Here is a 21,104-nt window from a genome sequence, read left to right as displayed (position 1 = left end):
AGTGGATGGCACCGTGATGGCACATGGTAGGTAATCGATATATATTTGTTGAGTGAAAAGAGTGAATTTATCCCAGTAACTGCTCTGCAGGTATGGTCAAGTAGGTTTATAGTCAGCAAGGGGGAAAACCATAAATGTGATACCAACAGAGGCAAACTTAACTGTACATCAAACAGGTAAGAATCACATAGAAAAAAGTACTCTGACTATACATGTTTGTGGGATATGTTCTAAGGACAAAGTGCTGAAGGAAATCTTGAATGTTACTGAATTGAGTTGATGTCAGAATTATTATTGGTGCAGTAATTCTGAAACTACTTCATGTATGTTGCAGAACTGAGCAAACGAATTAACATATTCATGTTAAGAACAGAGTTTTTTACCATGAGAGGAAAGAAAAAACATGAAGTGGAAAAAGGAGAGGAAATCGTATGGGACTAGAAGCTGAATGATCGAGATGAACTCAATAATTTAAACACAACAAACCAAAAAAAGCCCCCCACCTCCCCTGCCACTCCCCCAGCTCCTGTCTGTCCCCTGAAAAGTAAAGGAAATGACACTATGGGAGCAGTGTGCATATCCAGTGCCTGGGTCTTGGCTTCTAAATACCACTCTCCACTCTCTAAATACCAGGCTCCTTGGAGAAAGAGCTGACTCGGGACTAGGGGAGAGGAAGTCCTCAGAGGTGGGCCTGGAAATAAGGATGTGCTTAAATGTGAGGGCACAGATCAAAAGGGGCACAGAAGTCAGCTTTCAGGGGTTCCTGGTAGCCAAGCTGATGTTCACAACCAAGGACAAAAATGGATTACACTAAATAGGAAAAGAATTCTGAGAAAAAGAGAGAGAGAGAGAGAGAGAGGGAGAGAGAGAGAGGGAGGGAGGGAGAGAAGACAAGGAATGTAAAGAAAAAAATACCTAAAAAAAATAAAGTTAAAAAAAAATCTGGAGTTCACACACTAAAAAACCTTCCAAAAACAGGGAGGGAGAGAAGGGAAAGATCAGCTTTACATGAGAATGCCAACTGATAATGGAGAAATTATAAAAATCGAAAATCAGATTTTTACAACCAACACAGTAACCACTGATTTAGCCAAGGACCATGTATAGATGCACAGATGCGAAAGCCCTGTGTGAGAGACATGGGGGAAAAAGACTCACCCCACCAAGTAATTATTATTTTTAAAATTATTTTCATTTATTTTATTATCTTTTTGAGAGAACAAACAAGCATGTGAGTGAGGGACAGAGAGAGGGGGAGAGAGAAGCAAGACTTACCTAAAGCAGGGCTTGTGTTTTACCCGACACAGGGCTCAAACTCACCCAGCGTGGGGCTCGAATTCACAAACCGTGAGATCGTGACCTGAGCCGAAGTCAGGTGCTTAACTGACTGAGCCATGGAGGTGCCCCCCACCAAGTAATTATTAATTACAAAGGTGAAAGGTTGTTACAACAGAGGAAACGTGCTGACATAATCAAGTGACCAGAGTCAGCATCACCAGTGATGATGTTCCTCCCGATAGGATACACAGGCAATGTGCCTGCAAAGAAAATCTGTGTGACCTGAGTCTCACGGTATATCAATACTCAGACAAATTCAAATTGAGAGCATTCTGGAAAACAACAGGTGGGCCTCTTCAAAAATGCCAATGACAATAAAGACAAAAGTCAGGGAAACCGTCCTAGATTGAAGAGGGCTAAAGAGATACAATATTTAAATTCAATATGCAGGGGCACCTGGGTGGCTCAGTCAGGTACATGTCCAACTCTTGATTTTGACTCAGGCCATGATCTAATGGTTTGTGAGACTGAGCCCTGCATCTGGCTCTGCGCTGACAGTGCAAAGCCTGCTTGAGATTCTCTCTTCCCCCCTCTCTCTGCCCCCACCCCCCCGCTCTTGCTCACCTGTTCTCTCAAAATAAACAAATATTTAAAAAAAAAGTAAATTCAACATGCAATTCCTGATTGGACTCTGATATTTAGCGGGGGAAGCTATAAAGGACATCACTGGGACAAGAAATTTCAGTGTGATCTGTATAAAATGTAACACCACGGTATCAAAATTTTTTTAAAAGCAGGATTACAGTACTTCTGTACCTCAAAACCTCAAACTACAAGAGCCCATTTCAAGGTTAAAGTCTAAAAAACAACAGTATTCCAGGACTAACAATTTTTAAGACGATAGCTGTTCATCTGCAAGGCCAGAGATCCACACCAAAGGACTGAAGACTACTGGGAAATTTCTGGACTCCTAAATATCATAAAGCCTCCAAACTTAATGTTCATGGAATTTCTGTATGTATTTTCAATAATTGTATGTATGTATTGTATTACTGAATTGTATGTAATTCAATAATTTTGGGGGGGGGGGAAGTACAAGTGTTTGTAGTCATGACATAACACCGTTTAGAAATGAGATTTGGTGTAAATATTCTAAATTAAAAATTAAAAGAACACCAGCAAAAGTGATGAGAACAGGACTATTTCTTTTTTTAAGTCATTACATCTATCAACTCATGGCTACATTTTGTGACGCATGAACGTACAGAGACTTCATCTTGGTGGGAATAGAAAATCAAAACTTTCAGTCCACAGTGGAACTTTAGTGTGTTTTTATGCAGAATAATTTAAAAGTTACCTTCAGAAAATCATGCAAATGTTTAAGGACACCTATCCTGACTTCGTCGAGGTCTTTCAAAAATCCATTGAAGATCGGAACCAGATCTGCAGCCGTCAGCTGATCTCCGAGAATAACTGCCAGCTCATGGATGGAGAAGGCTAATGTCCTACGAACCTTCCACTGCAGAGACAGAGAGGACCACGTTCACAAGCGAAGCACACCGTACTGAGTGCTTTCACTCTCAGTACATGAAGGCTAACTTAACATCGGAACGTTACCATCTCTAACAACTAAAGCAGAATTGAAGTAATGGAAGTAATAGATCCTCAGTTTTAAATGTATGCTATGTACCAAAAACTGGCTGAGAAAATTTCAAAGCCCTGCACAGTACGTATTCTCTCCTTCCACTTACGAAGGGAAAAATGATTGGAAATCACTAATGGCATAATCTCTGTAGTTCTCTGAACCCCTGATGCCCGATTTACGGATGTGTCCCACGTCCATCATCCTCGCTCGACTGTTCCCCTTCTGATTCCTGTACAGCCTATCTTGGATTAAAAAATAGTAATAAAACTGGTTGTTAAGGAAGTGACAACTAAGGAAATGTAAGAATAGGTAAACGTAGGGAAAAACATGTTTTTCTTCAGATTGTTTTAATTGTAAAATGTTTACTTTGTTACTTACCTTAAAACACTCTGCTTGAGGAGAAGCTATTTACAGCAAGCACTCTAGACCCCGTTCTTGAAATAAAATTTTGTACCCACATTCAACACATCAAGCAGATGAAGGCAGAGGTGTTCGGATGGAGTGGAGGGGACGGAGAGGGCATGAAGCCCTAGCCGTCTAGGGCCTTCCTAGTCACCAGGAACCCTGAAAGGTCTGTGGACTGATGATGGAAAACCACCAGCACTCTGGAAATTGGGCCTTTGTGGCCCCTGCCCAGTTCTACTAGTGAAGAAGCGTGTGAACACAGGATAAATTCACTTCACCCGGACCCTGGCTTCCTAAACTCATAGGTCAGTGGAGGAAATGAAACTATGTTCTCTCAAGATTACTTTCAACTCCTACCTTGCTTAATCAACAGCATGATTCCTTGAAAAATGCATTAATTACTAACACATTTAAGAGAAACTCATTCATATCACAGCATAAATCAGTCTAACCAGACTGCTTTCTTAATAACCGAGAGATTAAATTTCACTGAAGGAACAGATTTTGTGCAAGAGGGGCAAAATTTTGGTGTACAATACAGAAACCAGACCTAATGGCAGGGGAAGTTAAGTCAACAAAATCTGGGAAAAGAGCCACAAAAAATACACAGATATCCAGACAAGATGACCCGGGTCAACACTTCACATTTTGTTTTCTTTCAGAGAGAGAGCGGTGGTGGTAGCGTGTGTGGGTCTGGACAAAGAGTGCACAAGTGCACACACAAGCATGCAGCACACACGGAACTTCTCCCACCTTTATTACTGCAACGCTCCCTGACCCAGGGCCAGAGCTCAGAAGTGCCAACGCTACGCATACAGCTCTATTAAGGTCTTTAAAAAAAATCAAAGCAGCCATTTACAACACTATGTCTGGAATGAATCTATACATCAACTTCAGACAGCAACACGTTTGTAAGTTAGGAACTTCGGCACATAACTGTGATGATAATTTCCAAACGGTGGAACGTGGACCGTACAAAAAGAAACCTCTTTGGTATTACTTCTGAGCTCAGGCCCATTATCCCATAACACCGAGTATTTGCTGGAACATGGACAGAAATTCTAGTAGGTCTTGACGGGAAAACCACCACGCCTTCCATCCACGCACCTTGTGCTTATTCCTCAGCTGCCCTGCTCACCTGCATGTCTGACGCCAGTGTCTCATAGGTCTCTCTCAGGCAGTGCCAGTTCTGCCTGCCGAGCGTCAGGGCCACGCCGGGAAGGCTGTATGCACAGTGCTTAGCAATCTCCGTGTCGACCGTCTGGGCACGAGAGGGGTCCGTCATAGATAAATACTGATCTAACAGAGCCTGAGGCACAACATCCTAATGAGGAGAGAGACACCACAGTGATTCATTTTAGCAGTGTAGACATAAATCAGGCAAACATATTTTTAAATCTATTAAATTTTTTGTTTTATTTGAGAGAGAGAGACAGAGAGAGAGCGAGCGTGAGTACCGGGAGAGAGGCAGAGAGAAAGAGAGAGAAAGAGAGACAGAGAGACATCTTAAGATGAGAGAGAGAGAGAATCTTAAGCAGGCTCCACACTCGGTGCAGAGGTCGATGTAGGACTCTATCCCACGACCCTGAGATCATGACCTGAGCCAAAATCAAGAGTTGGGTGCTCAACCAACTGAGCCACCCAGGTGCCCTAAATGTATGAATTTAACATAGCATCTCAACTAACAGAAAAACCCAGTCTCAAAGTTTTAGGTATCTACTAACTGAAAAAAGGTAAGAAAAACATGCTAAGGGAAATACATAAATAAACAAAAGCAAACCTAGAAGAAAAATGGTTAAGATCTTAAAACTGGTAACAGCCCAAAGGATGATTAGAACTGATCACTAAATTTAAAAGAAACATTAAAAGACCAGCACATCCCAAGGATTGTAATGTTTGCAAAGATTGTAAAGTTTGATGTAACCTAGTACATGTGAGAAAACAGGCATTCATGTGCACTATTACCAACATGTATTTTTATAAAAACACCACCAAAATTTCCAATTTTAGATGGGAATTGAGCAACTATCTATAAATATTTATTTTAAATTTTTTTAATGTTTATTTTTGAGAGAGAGAGAGAGAGAGAGAGAGCAAGCAAGGGAGGGACAGACAGAGAGGGAGACACAGAATCTAAAGCAAGCTCCAGGCTCTCAGCTATCAGCACAGAGCCTGACACGGGGCTCGAACCCACAAACAGTGAGATCATGACCAGAGCCGAAGTGGGACACTTAACCGACTGAGCCACCCAAGCAGCCCATCTATAAAAATTTAAAGTGTGTAAACATCTAACCATCTGCATAAATGTGAGGAAAAGAAGGACGTATACACAATCTTGCTCACGTATATGTAATGCAGCTCTGGAAGAATATACAAAAGAAATGCAAAACTGGTTGCTTTGGGGGCAGCCAAATGGATAGAAGAGAAAAGCTGAGAAGGAACTATCACTGACTGCCTTTGTACCTTTTGAATTTTGAACTACGTAAACTTATAAATCTTTTAAAAGTAAAATGGGGCGTCTGGGCGGCTCAGTCGGTTAAGCGTGTGGTCTCGCAGTTTGTTGGTTCCAGCCCTGCATCGGGCTCTGTGCTGAAAGCTCGGAGCCTGGAACCTGCTTTGGATTCTGTGTCTCCCTCTCTCTGCCCCTCCCAAGCTCACACACTGTACTGTCTCTGTCTCTCTCTCTCAAAATTAAATAAACATAAAAAAAAAAAATTTAAGTAAATTAAAACGGAAATAAATTCATTAAAAGAATGAGACAGTCTGTTTTAACTTGAAAATATCTCTACAGGAGTGGTTAAAAGATTGTTTCACAACGCCGTGAACACCAATTTTATTTTCAATAAACAGAAAAAGAACGTACACCATCTGACCTAGGAAATCTACAGTCCCAGAAGCAAATGCCACACATAATCACAACGAGTGCGGCACTGCTTATAAAATCACAGGACTAAACCCGGAGGCGAGTAAGGAACCACAAAAGGCGTAAAGTCTTTGCAAGACAGAGGCCACGATGCATGGCCACTGCGCTCCCGTGGCGGGTGGGGGTGGGGGTGATGGCATGCACATGGAAAGATCAACGCACGCATGCACGCACGCAAGGTACAAACTACCATATTCCAAATATTCCATCAACACATTTTCCCACGTTTAAAATTTCTGAAACTGGAGTGTAACCTGTCACTGATGGCACTTCATGTGGCTTTGGGACATTTTTTCATTACTGTCATCCCTGAAATCGAGCTGTATCTTGTAATTCTTGGCAAATTAGGCAATCATGACATACCTAGGTACAACAGCATGATTCTGTCTCTGACAGACAAAAAGGGGTGTGCATGCATGTTTCTGTGCCCATGAAACGTTTATGAAGAAATATACGAGGAGCTGTGATCCGTGGTTACTCCAAAGGATGTTATCACAGGTATGAGAAGAGGAAGATTTCTGCTGGCGTTTTACTCCATTTGAATTTTCTTATCGAAAGTATGATATACTAGGTCTTATTTTTAAAAAAGTCAGTGGGAAATGAGTTTAGAACAGGAATGGACAAGACCCACACCACATAAAGGCTTGTCACTCACCTGTACTTTAGATCTCCTCTCCTCATCAGGGCTAAAACTACTGTTGGTGCTCAAGTCCGAGTCGTTATGAATATAGCGAAGGGCAGAGTCCATATTCTGTTAGGGAAAAACATTTACGTAAACAACCGTCCCTTCTTAAACCTTCAGTTCACTTAAACCATCTTACTAAGTTACTTACCTTTCAAGACTGCCAGATGATATACATACATAAATTCTTCATGCTTTTAAAAGCTCGTAAACATACCTAAGACCTCTTAAGAACTTCCCCTAAGTCAAACTCGAATAGGTTGCTAAATGTATGAAAATGAATTCCAGAATAAGCTCATTAAAATGTAAATTTAGAAATAGTTTTGAAATGGTTCAAATATCTAAAATTAGCTTATTCATTAGATAGTATGAATCTATCAATGGGAGGTTATACGTAGCTTTTCTTCTACTGTTTCTCTTCCTGGCTATCTCTTATTTCACAAATACACTTTTTTGACAGCTCCAATAAAACCTCCAAAACACACAAAACACCTTCTAAAATGCAGAGGTATCACAGTATTCAAATCTCCAATGCTGACAGGTGGCCAGGGTTTCATTCTGAAGCACTGGTATTCTAAAAGATTTCTAACTCTACCAGATGTCACCTAACAAAAAACAAAACAGAAATCCTCTGACACTCCAAGAACCCTCTCCATCCCCGGTGTGTAGGTAGGCACCCTTTTCCTAAGCTTATCACTCAAGCTGCTCTGATCTGTGACGGTTGGAGTCCGGCAACCAGTGGCGTATCGCTTATCCTTTATTTATATAAACAAGGGATAAGAAATACTGATACCAAATGATGCTGGCTGGGGGGGAATGCAGGAGGAGATCAGGGAAGGATCACACAGAACAGCTCCAAGTACACAGCGAAGATGATGCTAGTAACAGTACCCACCCTCACACTCCAGAGTCCAGAAAATGCCACTGGCCCCTCCGCAACATGGCCTCAAGTCCCGATCTTCCGCTCAGAATACTGTGTTGCTTGCTGCAGTGAAATGGTCCGAGCAGAAACAAAGCACCTCTCCAAAAAGAAAAGGGAAGAGTTAATTATTCTTGATAAAGGGCTTTGTTTCCAGTAAGACTATTTCACTGCAGTGAGCTACGTTAACACATTGAGGCTACTCAAATGGTCGTGTAGACAGGATCGGGATTTACGCCTCCAAGCACTGAACATGACACTAACGTCACAAAGACAGGATGCGGTGACGACTACTTTTACTTTACGCCAGAGGGAGAGCTGAGGCCATCAGCCACAAATGGAACGTACTAACGCGAAAGTGATCGGCTGCAACTATTCCCCAACAGAAGACTTTTCGCACTGGAACTATTCTCACTGGATAAACGCTCGACTGAGTGCGTTACCTCAACGGCATCGCTGATTAAAGGCACGGAGGCGTCGTGAGTTGTTTTACAGTTTGGCAGCTCATTCGCACCCAGCGCGTCCTGCCCGTCACTCCTCTTCTCAGCGTCGCTGGCCTCCTCACGGGCGTCCAGGCTGGAAGCACGCAGCGCGGCGGACAGCACGTCCACTTGCGCTGTGGGCGGAACAGGGAGAGGGCGTGTGAGCGGCAGAGCCAACAGTGCGCTTGCCAGTTTTTTCTCCATTTGCATTACAGGTTATCAATGAAATGCACACTTTTGTGACACTGCCATCAGAAAGCTGAAAAAAAACTACTGTGGTAAATCATTAGTCCTTCAGGAGAAAAAGGAGAAAACTAATATGCTTTCATGAGATTAAAAATGTTTATCCACTACTGTACATTATTCTGCGTTAGTATGAAAGAGAGAAGCTATCTAGTTTTGGAGGTACCTCCAGTTTATTAAAAGGAGTCAATTTCAATGTAAGTTAACTATGTTTTTTGGTAGTGCAGGAATCGAACTGACAAGGCTTACTTACTAAGCTAGTTTAGCAGAAGAGCAGTCACACAAGCCCTGCCAACATAAAACAATGGTAATTACAAAGATTTTTGTCGCAATTACATTTCAACATCTCATATCTTATCCCAGTTTATTTTATTTTCCCCTAATTCCTGTTGAACATGCAATGAGTGACTTAGACATCCCAAATTGAGCGCTGTCTTGCAGCAAACCAAGATGACAAATTATAGCACTGTCTACATTTCGAGTTACATTTTCTTTTATAAAAGTGATTCAAAACTGAAATAAGGCATTCTTCCTTCCCCGAAAACAAATGAGACACTCAGCAAAAAAAAAAAAAAACAAAAAACAAAAAAACAAAAAAACAAAAACACTGCTTAGATTTCACTTTAAGTAACAATCCACCTGGAAGCTCAAAATATAGTAATTCATCAATTTTAACTTTGAAGTTAATTAGTACGAAGGTCAGAAAGTATGTCCCCTCTCTACTTAAAGATTATAAAAAAGCAATCAGAGCTCTCTCACTAAGACAATCCGTTACTGTGCTACAGCCATCTCTGACACTTAAGCCCAAGCACACTGGGAACCCGGAAACGGAGATACAAGAGACATACAGGATGAAGTTCTAGTCTATTAGGTCATTAGTTGCTAAATTAAGTAAGTAAACTGAAGGTGTTTAATCATAAAAAGTCACTCATGAAAAGTATGCTCATTCTTGTGAGAATTCCAGCTGTAATCTTTACTAATCCTTATCATTGGCTTAGGTCCCCCTTCTGGAATCTACTAAGGTCCCAAAACAAAATCACAACAGTACTAAAAGAGACTGCACAACACCTAAAAATTAAAATGTTTTGTCCCACATAAAATGCATGCGGTGTGTGTGAGAGAGAGCCCTAATGCATTTTAATTCTGCTTCCCTGGAAGTAACTGATTAATGAAAGCCTTTCAAGGAAAATGCCTTACATGAGTCATTTATCTCTACATGGACCACATACTTCTCTTTCTCTATTTGCTAAAGACAGAGAGTGTGAATGGAGGAGGGACAGAGAGAGAGACACACACACCGAATCTGAAGCAGGCTCCAGGCTCTGAGCCATCAGCACAGAGCCTGACGAGGGGCTCGAACTCAGGAACTGCAAGATCATGACCTGAGCTGAGGTCAGACGTTTAACCTACTGAGCCACCCAGGCGCCCCTCTCTTTGTCTATTTTGATGTTTGTGCGTTCATAAAAGTTTAAATGAGTTACACTGTGACATTACCTTCCTCAAAAAATTGATACATAAAGATCAGAAAGACAGAGCCTAGTGCTGATTCCTGAGGAACCCTGATCTGCTTCAATTCTCCAGCCAGAGAATGAGGCAGATTCTAATGCCTGGCTAATGCTGACCTTTTAGAAGGATCCACCACCATGACAAATTTAAGAAAACAGAACACACACGTCCTTCATCAAGATCTGCATTTTACTTATAATACAGATGGAAACCCCAGGAACCGGGGCTGGTTTCATCGTGGACTGGTGAAAGAAACACAGACCCTAGTGACTCATGCTCAGAAACAGAGACAACCTAGAAACTTCGAATTTTACTCCCTGAAGAAGCTGGTAGAGTTAGGCCAAACCTTTATAATCTCTAACTCTTCCACATATTATACTGGTGGGTAGTCACAAATTCCTAACCATTCATTGATTTCAATCAAGAAACATTATTCTGACCACAGCTACCAAAATGGCTCAATTCTCCCACTGGGACTAAATTGGGTAGAAATCTGTATTTTGTGAGCCTAGGCATTTTTTCCTTTTGTAGTCCATGAATCTAGCTAGAGTAAACCAAGCTGGCATCAATAAGGCTACTCAGAGTTCAATCCTGAATCAGCTCAGCAACAGAGATTTTGTAGCTGCCCTAAACAGAGACAGAAAAACCTCAAATTCCCTTGGTAAGTATTTTAGGAAAGGGGATCTCTTACACCTTCTTCGCATTTGACTATTTCCCTCTTTGGCCTTCCATGTAGGCTACATTTCTGTTCTAGAACACAGAAAGGGTTCTTTTTCTGACTAGAAGATCTCATTCTAATCCCTGGAAACACTTGAATTTTTTGACCAAAAAACCCACAAAGAAAAAAAAAATCCCTGCTTTGAAGAAGGTTAAGAGTTAAAGTAGCAAGACTGTTACGCAAAGGTTGCCTTAAAAAAAGAAACCCTAGCCTTGTTACTGCCTCCCATGACACTGCCCGCTGGACAGCTAGCAACACAGGAAAGGAACGACTGACACAGAGGCTTGGGAACTTGGAAACCCGACTTTAGAGCATATGCCCTAAAACACTGTCTCTGGGCAGTGTGCTTCCTTACCATTTTATAGCCCAGCTGACAAAAATCTACACATGCAAAAATTACACATGAACTACTTATGCTGGGCAGCAGTTAGTGTCCCAATTTTGGACTAAAGTTCTCTGCCTTTCAAAAATGTGGACGTTTTCTGATAGTTTTGAAGGAAATGGCTACCCCAATGGCAGAATCAGAAACGAGAAAGCATCCAAAATTAAGGTATATCCCTTCAAAACACCCTCTGGCTATGGAAAACTAAGGCACAGTTACTGAAATTAACAGAAGTTAAACACGTCCTCAGATTTCAATAAAACTACAAATTCAAGCATTCTGTAGCCTAAGCAGAAAATGCCCAACACGGCCCACTGATACTTTCCTGTAGAACATCTGACACAGGCAGTTTGTGCATCAAGTGTCTCATCCTTCTGCGCTCTCTGAGGCTGGGATTTCGGTCTGGTTTGTGGCTGCTAGATATTTAGTGCTTAGGAAAGTATCTGGCACAATAGTAGCTGCTCAGTAAGTAACGTTGAGGGAACGAGTCCATGCACAGGTTATGCAAGTGTCATTATTACAGGCAGAAAGGATACCATAACAAATTTAAATTGCAGCAGGCTTAAGAGATAATTTAGAAAGAAAACTGACTAAATCACAATATAGTATTTGTGCTGAAATCTCTCAACTACAGCCTGTAAATTTATGGTACTATTTTAAGTCAAATAGTATTAGCCATCTTTGGAAACACAAGGTCATATCCTAAAACTCACACATACATGTAGGTCTTTTTAAAAAGCACGCTATGCATAGCACTTTTAGCTATTTATTAAAACATTTTAATGTTTCAGTTGACATTTGTTAGTGCTATGATGGCAGAGAACTAGCAGGTACTATAATGCAGTGAGAGCCCCCAGAACAGGCCAAAAAAGCTGGGCTAGCAATCTTTTTTTCATAAAAATGGAGCATAAGATTCATTCAAAATAGCAGTTACTAAAGCCTGATCAACTGAATAAATGAATAGTAAAATTTGCAAAGCTAAAAACTATAAATGTTTACCAAAAATTGAGTACCCTCAGCTATGAACATCCTTAGTTTGAGGTGTAATTCTCTGTGTCTCACTGCTCCTCATCTGGGGTGGACAAGTGTGGAAGGGCTGGAGACAAACTACTAAGGGAAGATTCTGACGAAGCTTCTGACAAAACAAAAGCCTCAGTAGTTGCTACATCACCAAGCTGTCATATACTGTGGAATCCTGGGTCATGGGTAAAGATCAGTGACAGAAGCCACACTGAGAAATGAGCAAAGAAAGTGGTAAGATTGTTTTTCATAAAAAATAATCTACCATGAGATAAAAAATAGGATATTCTATTAGAAATATTCCATCCTCTGTTCTTGCCCTTGTTTCATTATATAGTAAAAAGGAATGATCAAAATAAATAAATAAAAAGGAATGAACTAGTGATACATGGAACAACCAGGATAAATCTCAAAAACACGATGCTAAGCGACAGAAGTCAGACTCAAAAAAGGCTTATCTTACTTGATTACATTTATGTGGCATTCCACAAGAGGCAAAATGACAGGAACAGAAAACAGGTCAGTGGTTGCTAGTGGCTGGGCAGGAAAGGACTGGCTACAGGTGCACAAAGGAATGTTCTAGGGTGATGGTAACAGTTCTGCATCTTGACAGTGGTGAGGGTCACACACAACTTTATGTGTGTCTACTCTTCCACAAATGTCTCTTCAGAAGGCTGGATTCTACAGATCTGAATTATATTCCAATAAACCTAACACAAAAGGTTAAAAATGAAATTGACCATCTGCCAGTTAAATTAAAATAACTTTCAGGGGCATCTGGGTGGTTCAGTCGGTTAAGCATCAGACTTTGGCTTAGGTCATGATCTCACAGGCCGTGGGTTCAAGCCCCACGTCTGGCTCTGTGCTGACGGCTCAGAGCCTGGAGCCTGCTTCAGATTCTGTGTCTCCCTCTCTCTCTGTCCCTCTCCTGCTCTCTCTCTGTCTCTCTCTCAAAAATTAACAAACACTTGGGGAGCCAGGGTGGCTCAGTCAGTTGAGTGACCAATTTCAGCTCAGGTCATGATCTCACGGTTTGTGAGTTCGAGCCTCGCATTGGGCTCTGTGCTGACAGCTCAGAGCCTAGAGCCTGCTTCGGATTCTATGTCTCCCTCTCTCTCTGCCCTTCCCCCACTTGTGCTCTGTCTGTGTCTCAGAAATAAATAAACATTAAAAAAAATAATAAACATTCAAAAAAATTAAAAAAAGTAACTTTCAAATGTCAAGGATATGAATTTGTCTTTAGTCAGATCATTTTTCTCCAAGGGTAAAATTATAGAAAATCTCTGAAAATGATAAATTAAAGCCAAATGAAGATAACCATGATTTTGACCACCCCTGATATAATGTTCAAAGTTTAAAGAAGCAGGTTTTGTATGTTTTAGAACAATACTAAAGGTATCCCTTTATCTGCTTTAAAAATGGGTATTTCCTGGGGTGCCTGGGTGGCTCAGTTCAGCGTCCGAATTTGGCTCAGGTCATGATCTCACGGCTCTCGTGAGTTCAAGCCTTGCATCAGGCTCTCTGCTGTCAGCACAGAGACCGTTTGGATCCTCTGTCCTGTTCTCTCTCTGCCCCTCCCCTGCTCACATGAGCTCTCTATCAAAAATAAAAATAAACAGTAAAAGAAAATGGTATTTCCCAACACTGAGCAAACCGACAGCTTAGAAATTTTAGCTTCTGAAACTAACAAGAAAAAGAAAGAAAAGAAAACCCACAAAGTGATAGATCTGAAGATGAGTAGTTACAGGACTTTTCCAAAATTGTTTTTTGTTTGGAATACTATTTCACTGAATGGTTACAGAAAGTCATGAGGAGGGCTTTAGTCTTCAAAGGGAAAGACAACACTTGCATCGGGTCCCAGCCCCAGTGGGCAGAACAATGGGGACTGTTCCAGCGTGCCTCATCTCCCACAGACTGCCTTAGAACATATTGCCCCTTAGAAAGAGGCCCCTCTTTATTCTAACATCAAACAACCTTTAGGGCTATTGTTCACAATGAAAGAATCTGGGTGATACACAAATAACCCAATGGAAAAAAAGTCAAAACTGAGAAAAAGAAATCCAGTTGACTCTTATACACGTTTACAGCTCTTAAAACACCACGTTCCACAGGAAACATATCTCTGTTACTAGACCACAGTCCCTTCTTAAAAAGGAACACTGCATCTGCTGCTGTTTTATAAAAAAGTTAATGAAACCCAGAGCAAAATAGTTAAGGCACGGCTCCAGATTTGAAATGGTACATGTAAAGCACGGTTTGAATGATTGTGAACATTTCAGGGCAAGTGATTTGTAAATCAACAAATCTGTATATGTATGCTACCATCAGAAACACAGGGATGAGCTTATCTAAATGAAATTTACGAAATAATCAGATTAAGCGTATTTACCAAGACAAGAACACATGACGATGGTGAAAACAAATTCTTAAAAGGCAATTTTTCTAGGAAAAAGGGTCACCAAATGATAGTTTATATCAGCTTTAGGGTAAAGAACTTGATGGACTCTTCCATACCTTTAACGTCTGGATCATCAATATGCGGCTCTAGATTTTCTATCATTTCTTCAAGTTCCTTTCTGGTGGCCATAGTGATATTTGAAGAACCTGGTATGGTGACTTCAGGTGTTTCTTCTGGTCTCTCTGGGCTGAGTATATTCCCAGAGCCCTGCTCAAGCTCTATATCTAGATCTATTTCAGGAAGAGGAGTCCTCCAGAAATGGAAGGAGTTGTACAATTCCTGATCTAAGAGAGCTGAATCTGGTGAGCTGGTGCCACCCTCTGGCCGTAATGTAGATTTGTAGTTAGCGGGCTTTTTATCATTCTCATTACTAGCTGCTTCCTGATGAGATTCTGAGGACAAAGTACAAAGTAAAGAGCTGTCCATTGGAACACTTATTTCACCTGGAGATTTCCTAGATGTTTCAGCATGTTCTTCCACCATGTTTTCCAGTTTGACACTGGAATTACTAATACTGGGATCTGAAGAAACATCCTCTGGCCTGATTTGTACATCCTCTGGGACTTCTTGATCTCTGATCCTTTTATTGTTTCAGTTGGGGAAAAAAGAAATGAAAGTATAAAAATAATTACTGGAAAAAACTCAATGAAAGATACTACATAAAGTATTTAAACAAGTTAAATATTAAAAATTAAAAAGATTATCCACACAAACTGTATAGTTTATGTACTGGTAATGCTTCTTTTTCCATCAGTTGTTCTGTGTTCAGAGATGTAAATATCTGTTAAGCATAAGTCTAGATATTAAAGTATTACAAGAGTTGGAAAAGATAACACTGTAGAATCCCAGGATTCTTAAATGCCATGCTAATTTCAATAATAAACTAAAGAAAAACTGTAGGAAGATAAATTCCTACAATGCATTTAAAAAATGATCTGATTCTGAGGATTATGGTATTGCCACTGCTCCAATGACATTGAAAAGCTGAGAAATAAAACTTACTTGTTTACATAAAAAAGGAAAAAACCTCTATAATAGTGTTAGAAAAGATCCTATCTGACATAATGTTAAAATTCACTTAAGTGTAAATAAAGGTTTTTAAATTTCTTCCACTCTCTCCAGCTCTACTCCCAAAGATTTTTTTTCAAAATAGAGTCACGACTTAATTGATAAGGACAGATGGTACAAGCTCCTAAATTCGAGTCCACTGATTATTACCATCCATTGTCTAAACTAAAGCGCTATAGTAAGTTCAAATGTTTATCCCTTGTATTTTATCTGATTCAATTAAATTTAACAAACACATATTGAGCACCTACTAGGAGCCAGGAAATGAAGCCAGCGCTGAGGATCCACATGGGAATGAGATGCAGGCCTTGTCAGGGTGATTACAATTGGAGGCAGACAGGAGAAACAAACATGCAAGCCAAGTACCTGCCACACAGAGTGGTGAGCACTGTGAATGGAGCTGAAATTCAAAGGCTTAGAGGAAATGACAGGAGTGGCGTTTGGAAGAACCAGTAAATGTTTATGAGGCTAAGGGGAAGAAAACGCACTCAAGAAAGAAAAAGCATATGCAAAAGCAGGAGTGACAGAGTATTATATACTCAGAAAGCCACCCGGAGTTTCTTACAGCTAAGAGAAGGGAATGACAGGTGACCAGGGTGAAAAACTTCACCAGCACCACCAGGTGCCCTGCCAAACACCTATGGAATGGATCCTATGGGCTACAGGGGATAATGTAGGAATTAGGAAAACTGCATTTTACATGCGTTATTTTTGAGAGAACATTCTGGAAGTGGTGTAGGAAATGGGGTGGAGGTGAGATAGAAGGCAGGGACAATGGGAAGGGCAGTGAGAGGCAATGAGGACTTTGTGAATGAAGGCAAGGCTGGGGCTAGAGAAGAAGTAAACACATTCAAATGATGACAAGACCAATAGGGTATGTTTACTTGTTCCATGCTGGGGACAGAAAACAAAAGGGAGGAATCTGGAAACTGCCAAATTTCTGGCTAGTGTGACAGAACAGATCCTGGTAGCACCAAATGAAAGTGGAAAATGCCAGAACAGTTTAATGAGAAAGCTAATGGGGTTCTGGTTTGGACAGGCTATGTGAGCTATCTAGGGTATGTTCCAGGTGGGGATGCCCACGGGAAACTGGTCAGACACCGGGGACAGATCTGGAGGTCACCAACTCAGAAGGATGTGTGCGGGGCTTTGATGCGTGCAAGGCGAGAAAGGTCAATGAAAACACGATGGGCACAGAGTAACAGAGCGGGGGCGTTTTTCTCGTGATGCCTGAGAGAGGTGAGCAGAGATGTAGCAAGTGCAGACATGGGAGACTGGCAAAACCGATGAGAAAGCATCATCTCTGGAGAAGAAAGAACATGTGCTCAAGAACACAGGTGCACAAATTAAATGGGGAAAGAGCCACCTCTTTCTAAGGAATATGAAAGGGAAGTAAGGATGAGTGGTGCAGGTAATCTGAAGGTGAACGTGAGGAAAAAAAATTAAAGGTGCTCCCTTGAAACAGCATGTGCCTTTAAACAGACACAATAAAAGATACTAAACAGGGGCTCACCAGGACCGAGCAAACCGAAGGGGCCGTTAACAGCTGTGTAATATCCCAGGTAAGTAGCCACCGAGAAATTACCAACTCCCCCCAGGTGGGCTTTATCTCATAGTAATGTTCACATTGTTTTCCAAAATATGTATTTTTAAAAACACGTGATTATTTTAAAGAAACTTCAAAAACATAGAAAAAAATATGTAAGAAGTCATCTGAAAACATACCACACAACGACAGCATTTAAATTCTGGTGTTTCCCTTCTATTCTTAGGACTACAGTCAGTCAGGGTACACAGGGTTACAGTCAGGGTACATAGGAGAGTTGTTACGCCTGTGGGAGCGCTGGGCCCCGAGGTCTTGGCCCTTGTCCCCAGTGCCCGCACTGCACCCCCATAAACCTGGGTTCGGATTCCAGTTACTCCTTATTCATGCAGAAGGGATTGGCTTAGACAACCTGTAAGATTCCTTCCCTCCCCGAAACTGTTCCTGAAGCTAGTGCTGCCATGCTAAATAAATTTCTTCTACATGAGTATTTTCCAATCATGTGCTCCTTACTGGAAGACATCGTTTTACTTTTGTTTAAAGAATTTTAATGGGATAATTGGTGAAATTTGAATGGAGTCTCTAGATTACTGCATGGATGTTAACTTCTTAATTTTGGTAACTGGACTGTGGTTTTGTAGTCATGTCTGCATTTTGAGTAAACACATGCTGAAATATTTAAGAGAGGTAAAAAGAGTATCATGTCTAAAACATTTTCAAAGAACTCAAGAAAAACAGTGAAGCAAATATAGTAAAATATTCCCACTTGGAGGATCTGAAGGTATATGGGATTCTCTATGCTATTTTTGCTATTTTTTGATATGAAAATTAAATTTTTAATAATTACAGTAACAAGACATTGCTTGGTGGGAGTGTGGACTAAAGGGGTTAAAACTTGTAAGACTTCATCTGTTATCTGATAAATTAAAAACACCTGCATTTAAAATACACAAAAAGAATACAATTAAAAGCCCATTCAGGGGCACCTGGCTGTCTCAGTTGGTGCAGCATATAACTCTTGATCTTGGGGTTGTGAATTTAAGCCCCACGTTGGGCATAGAGCCTACTTAAAAATGAATAAATAAACTCATTTAAAAAAAAAAAGTCATTCAGTGATGTAAAACTATTCCACGGGCCTGAAGTTCCTTGATTACTGCTCTTACCGTGGCATTAAGATTAAATTTTAGGGGGGCCTGGGTGGCTCAGTCAGTTGAGCTTCCGACTTCAGCTCAGGTCATGATCTCACAGTCCGTGAGTTCGAGCCCCATGTCAGGCTCTGTGCTGACAGCTCAGAGCCTGGAGCCTGCTTTGGATTCTGTGTCTCCCTCTCTCTGCCCCCAGGCCCCACTCACATTCTCTCTCTCTTAAAAATAAAATAAAAACATAAAAAAGATTAAATTTTAATATTCTTAGCCAAAATGAAGAAGAAGAATGGCCAAGTCATTCTATTTGCCTGATGTTACCATACTAGTCTGTATTTAAAACTCCTAGTAAGGGGGTACAGAGGTTGCTCAGTCGGTTGAGCACCCTACTTCGGCTCAGGTCACGATCTCGCGGTCCGTGAGTTTGAGCCCCACATCGGGCTCGCTGCTGTCAGCCTGTCAGCACAGGGCCCATTCTGGATCCTCTGTCCCCCTCTCTCTGCCCCTCATCTGCTTGTGCTCTCCCAAAAATAAATAAACATTAAAAAAACAAAACAAACAAAAAATTCCTAGGATGGTTTTAAAGAGACAAAAAAATTCTTCCTACGATTAAATTCTGGGAAGAATGACATGTATGGATAACAGTTGCTTCAAACTGTCAAAAATATAAATTATCTAAACACTGAATTTTCCTGGAGCTAGGTTAACAGTCAATGCAAGATCAAGCTGCTAAATACCAAAATTCTGATGTTCTTAGTTGTCAGATTTCCAAATGCTATCATACAAGCACACATTGTTTTGAAACCTGGGGAGACCTCTGATTCTGCAAAATGAGATAATTATCCTATCTCCTAAGAGATGTAGGTAATAAGAGCACAAGAGGGTAAGCCAGAAATATCTGTAACAGAATCTTAATTTTCCTTTAGTGTCTACCTAAGTTTCCTATTAGAGACTCCAGGTCTACAAGAATAAGTACATTGTATTTCAAGGAGAAAATGACCTGTGGGACATCTGGTTAAAGAAGTTCTGTATCCTGACATGAAAGAAAAGAACATAAACCTCTTTCTAGTACTGTGAAATAAATAAATGGAGTTTTCGCATTAGTGAAATAAATTTGTACCAACAGCAATCTCACTTTCACGCAGCTGGCATTAGGCTAAAGTGACAAAAACTGGCATAAGTGGCATAGCTACGTAAAGCTTCTGAGATTAAATTATTTCCAGAGCGCCTGGGTGGCTCAGTTGGTTAAGCGTCTGACTTCGGCTCAGGTCATATCTCACGGCTTGCGGGGCTCGCTGTTGTCAGCACAGAGCCCACTTTGGATCCTCTGTCCCTCTCTCTGCCCCTCCCCGACTCACGCTATCTCTCGTTCAAAAACCAATAAGCATTAAAATACATTTTTTAAATAAATTATTTCCTTACAATTCATTCAGGGTTTATTATGTGCCAACCATGTGCTAGGCTCAGTGAAAGTGTTCTTTTACATGAAAATAAAAAACTAGATTGCCAGAGCAGATGGACTTGTAGTCTACTAGGTGATATCTGCAAATGCACAACTGAAAAGCTATGGATCAGAAATTAGAATTCTCATTCCACTGCTAGTGTCAGCCAAGATGCAAAAGCTCTGAATTTCCCAAAAACTCAGGAAAAGATTTGTGGAGGTAGTGAGTCCAGAGACAGCAAGCATGCTGACATTCACTTTGTTACATGAGATATGGGTGGAACAGAACAGCTCTCGAACAGAAAGCAGGGAGAATCAAAAAGGACATAGTGTATTCAGAGAATAATATAACACTTGATTTGACTAAGAAGAGAATGCTTATTTTACATAATTTAAAAATGCAAATTTAAACGTTTAACTCTGCTTCTGGAAGCAGCCTTTATCAATACCTTCAAAGCATTAATAGCCTGATCTAGGATGAGTGAAAGATAAATCTGGTATATAAAGTCAGAGGTTTAAAATCCACTAATGCTTCAAAGTATTAAGTGATATTGAATGTTTCCAGAATCAGATTAAACTATATAATAAATAAATAGTAGTGGAAACAGGCTGTCAAAAACTTGCTTATTTTGTAAGACCTGAATTCCAGGAAAACTGAGAGGACCTTGAGAACAGGAACCAAGTTCCTGATTTCTATCTACAGGAGCTGGTTCATAGTAGGTGCTCAATTAATTTCTGCATAATCAACCAATCAATCCTAAATAACAAAACAAGTTTTACGACAGCTTAAAACCAAAGCCAGTATAGAATTAAGAGAGGGTAAACAAACTAATGGTTCTGACATGAGTAATACAGGGGACTACTTTTTTTGAAGTCAGGAAGTAAAACTACACAAAAACTTTTATAGTACAACTCCCTCCTTGGCCGCAAATTCTCTTCCCTCCCCTATACCGTTAACACGATTCAATCAAGTCTAACAATATAGTGAAAACCCAATGCTACAAATAGTACTGACTTGACATTAAGACATGCTTCATTACAATGGAAGAGGAATTAATTAAGGTTTGCAGGTAAAAGATAGCTACCTTCACACAGCTCTTCCAATAATGTTCTACACCAACAGTCAGTACAACTACTGGCCATGACAGCCACACCAACTATTTTGGTCAGTAAAGTTTTACTGGAACACAGCCACGCCCATCTATTTATGCACGGTCTATGGCTGCTTTCATGCTGCAAGGGCAGAGCT

General features: G+C 40.6%; 1 protein-coding gene across 4 annotated transcripts in view; it reads right to left on the bottom strand.

Annotated features, from left to right (window-relative positions):
• The window catches only part of PPP4R1 (protein phosphatase 4 regulatory subunit 1), a 63,065-nt gene that overhangs the window by 6,311 nt on the left and 35,650 nt on the right, over positions 1 to 21,104 (bottom strand). For all 4 annotated transcript variants that reach the window (XM_042911205.1, XM_042911207.1, XM_042911204.1 and 1 more), the window contains 5 exons: positions 14,718 to 15,241; positions 8,296 to 8,468; positions 6,907 to 7,002; positions 4,467 to 4,652; positions 2,636 to 2,797 (listed from right to left, as the gene is read on the bottom strand). In XM_042911205.1, the coding sequence (XP_042767139.1) occupies positions 2,636 to 2,797; positions 4,467 to 4,652; positions 6,907 to 7,002; positions 8,296 to 8,468; positions 14,718 to 15,241 (1,141 nt within the window). The remainder of the gene's footprint in view (positions 1 to 2,635; positions 2,798 to 4,466; positions 4,653 to 6,906; positions 7,003 to 8,295; positions 8,469 to 14,717; positions 15,242 to 21,104) is intronic.

The sequence above is a fragment of the Panthera leo genome, chromosome D3 (genome assembly GCF_018350215.1).
Source record: "Panthera leo isolate Ple1 chromosome D3, P.leo_Ple1_pat1.1, whole genome shotgun sequence".
Classification (NCBI taxonomy): domain Eukaryota; kingdom Metazoa; phylum Chordata; class Mammalia; order Carnivora; family Felidae; genus Panthera; species Panthera leo.
Note: the sequence above shows the minus strand (reverse complement) of the source record. Positions and strands in the feature narration are given on the sequence as shown.